The sequence below is a fragment of the Frankliniella occidentalis genome, unplaced genomic scaffold, assembly GCF_000697945.3.
Source record: "Frankliniella occidentalis isolate FOCC.00 unplaced genomic scaffold, Focc_3.1 Scaffold1, whole genome shotgun sequence".
Classification (NCBI taxonomy): Eukaryota; Metazoa; Arthropoda; class Insecta; order Thysanoptera; family Thripidae; genus Frankliniella; species Frankliniella occidentalis.
In genome coordinates this window covers 619,765-623,403 of record NW_026267131.1, presented here as the reverse complement: position 1 = coordinate 623,403, position 3,639 = coordinate 619,765, and the positions used below count along the sequence as shown (strand labels likewise).

Below are 3,639 nucleotides of genomic sequence, written 5' to 3'. Positions count from 1 at the left end.
CGGGCGCCATCAGTGAGCCCCAGGAGGGCCGCTTGCGCCGCCGCCGCCCCCCCATCTGCGCGGCCCCCGCCCGCGAGTTGCGAGGGTTCACCCACGGGGTGCCGGCCACCCCCAGCCGTGGGGTAATTGCCCGCCAGAAGCCCCGACAGTCGAGGCTGGTCGGCGCGTTATAATATTCGCCCTCCCGACGGCGTCCTCGTCGATGTCCTGGCGGCGGCGGCGGCAGGCCGCGGTCCACTCCGGCCGCCGCGGTGCCCGGGGGAGGACGACGACGACGACGACCACCACCAGGGTCCTCGGCGCGCCGCCATGAAGCTGAGCGGCTACCTGGAGCGGCGCCTGGAGGAGGTGTGCCCGCCCAAGGGCGCCAGGCTGTCCAGGAGGGCGTTCAACGTCCTGCAGGGCACGCGGGTAGGTGGTGGTGGTGACCTCGGCGGCCCTTGTGCGCGGACCACTGGCCGCTGCGTCGTGCAACTCTGTGTCCGCTGGCCCAGGTGTCGGTGGTGGTGTCCGGGGCCGTGGCGCTGCTCGCCATCGTGGACTGCTTCACCAAGGAGTCGTACCTGGCCGCCAGCCTGGGCATCCGCTTCCTCACCGGGATCCTGTCGTGCATCGTGGCCCAGGGCGTGTACGTGTACCGGCGCGAGGGCATGCGGCGCGTGCTGGGCGACATGGCGGCCGTGGCGCAGCGCCTCGAGGCCAACGCGGACGACGACGCGCAGGTGCGGGAACGGCCACGGCCGCGGCGCCGGGCTCTCAAAGCCCGCCAACTTTAAAAAGACTCGAAGCCCTATTTTTACCCAAATAACATTGTACCAGCAAAGACAACGAAAATGAGTTCGAGTATAACCTGTTGGTGGTGTCTGCAGGCGTCGATGGCGCGCGCGGCCCGGCGGTGCGCGCGTCTGCAGCGGCTGTACGGCGCCTACTCGGTCATGGTGGTCGCGTCGGTGCTGTTCCCCACGCTGTCCTCGGGCAGCCTCAGCATGCCCGTCTGGCCCCGGCCAGAGCACACGCCCGAGCCCCGCGTGGCCGCGGCCGCTGCGCTCGCCTCGCAGGTCAGCAGGAGCGGGATTTGCACGGGCAGAGCGTTACTGTTCAAGAACACAAAGGGAAGCTTCCGAGGCACGTAGTCTCCCCGAGCGCTTGGCGCTGCATTCGCCCCTCGTGTCTGTGATGTTGTCGGTTGTTAGTTCGCCCGCTGCTTGCGGCGTTGGTTGTAGAGGCGTGTGTCGATTTCGATCTGGTGCGTCGCTCTGTACGTTTTGTGTTTCCGTTTCCCCGTATGCCTGTTGTTTAGCACTTGTTTAGCGACTGAATCGTGTTCGGGTCGTGTGCTCGCCCAGTCTCAACGCGGATAGAGAAAGGTAACGGTGCGACGGGTGCGGCTGCGCAGGTGATCACCGGGACGTGCTGCCCCATCGCCTTCTACACGCTGGTGGGGCTGATGGTGGTGACGCAGCAGGCGTGCGGCGCGCTGTACCGGGCGGCCGGCGCCGAGGTCCAGGCGGTGCGCGCGCCCGAAGCCCTGCTGGACTGCGCGCGCCTGCACGGCCGCCTGTCGGCCGCCGCCGCCCTGCTCGACCGCCTCACCTCGGACGTGATGGTGCTGCTGCTCTCGGCTGTCCTGCTGCTGCCCATCCAGGGCATGTACGACATCGTCCAGGGCCACATCGACGCCTACCTCCTGTCCTCCTTCCCCATCATCCTGGTCGTCTTTGTGCCCATATGCATCAGCGGACAGGTGAGTCGCATGTCCAACGTCGTCCTTTTGTCTCGTCACTCCGAAAACGATATCGCGAAAAATAATGTATCATTAGTGTTAGGTTCTATCATTAGTGTTAGGTTCTACAACTTGTCCAGGTTTAGGAACAAATTTTTTATCCGATCTGGATGTGGACACACGTTGCCGTTTCAGGAGTAAATTGTCACTTCACAATTTAGTGTACTCAGAACCAACGACTCGAATAACGTTGTAACGTTTGGCCTGTTGTAAGAAACTAGGCCAATAATAACACAAACGAATCGAGTCTAACGCGAGCTCATGAGTGTCGTTTCTAACGTTCCCGCGCAATCGGACGCACACAACGTACGTACAATCACGTTCACCATTTAAAGATGATTTATACTTACATAATACATTTTGTTACATTTTGTACTTACATAATACGTTTTTGTTACTTTCATATGGTACATTTTACACTTGTATAATACATTTTAAAATTGCAAAATATATTTTTCCACTCACGTGACACATTTCCAGGGGCTGTCGGACGCGAGCGAGCTGGTGGGGCTGCGCGCGTACCAGGGCCGCTGGCCGGCCGAGGCGCCCGAGCACCGGCGCGTGCGCGCGTTCGTGATGCTGCGCGCCTCGCGCCCGGCCTGCATCACGTGCCGCGGGCTCGGCGCGCTGGGGCTGCCCGTCTGCGAGTCCGTGCTCAAGTCGTGGTTCTCGTACCTGCAGATGCTGCTCAACCTCAGCAACAAGACGGCCCACGCCACCGACTAGTACTGCTGCAGCGGCATAGGTTCAAAAAACAAAAAAGTTTGAGCTTTGGTCAAAAATTACTGGTTTGAAGTTTTTGTTTATCGTCTGGGCTGGTGTTCACCGAACTATGTCGGAGTTCATCGAAGTTGTTTTTACCAAGGTTCAAACATGAGTAAAACCGAAGTTTTCCTGAGTGACGACACATTGACAATAAATGACCCGCGCTGTGAATCACTTTCCATGCAGTCGTGTTTGAAGCGTTGTGTCGCGTGGCTGTTTCGCACTTTCTTAGGTCGAGCCGGAAAACTGATTGGCGCCGACGCAAAGCACGCGTAATTAAAAGTTACTTTGGCGGGTTGTTTCAGCACCGAGGCTGTGCTTCGGCGATACACCTTGTCTGCAGTGACTCTAGGGCAGGGCGACGTGTCGCTATCCCCCGCCCGGTTGGGGTTAGAGTCGTGCGTTTCTGTACTCTCTGCTGGCACATAAATGTAGTATTTTGCACAGTCAACGGGACGGCTTGCTTGGAAATATTACTTATTTTACTTTTTGGAAATCAAGATCACTGGTAAAGTAAAGCTAGGGTTTAAAGAGTTCAATGCCTTTCGAGAGGCATTTAAAATTAGGACACCTTCAAAGGCATTAAATCTTGCGTAAAGGAGCTAAATTTTAATGCCTTATGACACTTGTGTACCTTGGCAAAGGCATAAAAATTTAACATCGCTAGATAAGCATCAATATTGCCCCTGACCATTGCGCCTCACGGTCCGAGCGAGTAGGCAACCCTCTTGCTCGCGTGCATGCGGTACAGTCTCACCACAGTCGTCGGTCTCGGCGAATCGGGTCTGTTTTTGTGGATGTTTATAGGGCCATCCCCGTAGGACAACACCACCTTCCCTCCCCCCCTTCCCCTTCAACCTCCCCCCTCAACCTCCCCCCTTTCCGGTGTCCCTGCTGCTGGTGCGACCACCGGCATCGCCAAGCAATGATTAAATTACAGGACGTCAGGAATTTACGAATTACATGTACAGGTGTAATTGGATTTTGGGGTTCCCCCGGGGAGAGGGAGGACAAGGGGGAGGGTCCCAAATTGAATTGACCGCGTGGTGTACCAATGCGTCACGCAGACCAGGCGGAAGGGGGGGAGGGGG

At 58.0% G+C, this 3,639-nt stretch overlaps 2 protein-coding genes across 4 annotated transcripts in view; both read left to right on the top strand.

Moving 5' to 3' along the window:
• The window catches only part of LOC113213466 (uncharacterized), a 10,060-nt gene extending 7,336 nt beyond the window's left edge, over positions 1 to 2,724 (top strand). For 2 of the 3 annotated variants that reach the window (XM_052274116.1, XM_052274083.1), the window contains exons 2-6: positions 227 to 411; positions 495 to 722; positions 870 to 1,058; positions 1,397 to 1,744; positions 2,264 to 2,724. In XM_052274116.1, the coding sequence (XP_052130076.1) occupies positions 227 to 411; positions 495 to 722; positions 870 to 1,058; positions 1,397 to 1,744; positions 2,264 to 2,509 (1,196 nt within the window). In that variant the 3' untranslated portion in view covers positions 2,510 to 2,724. Of the gene's footprint in view, positions 1 to 84; positions 412 to 494; positions 723 to 869; positions 1,059 to 1,396; positions 1,745 to 2,263 lie in introns of those variants that run through there. The other variant, XM_026432546.2, reaches the window with a different exon arrangement.
• The window catches only part of LOC113213538 (uncharacterized), a 123,725-nt gene that overhangs the window by 17,754 nt on the left and 102,332 nt on the right, over positions 1 to 3,639 (top strand). The gene's annotated exons all lie outside the window — the stretch shown is intronic.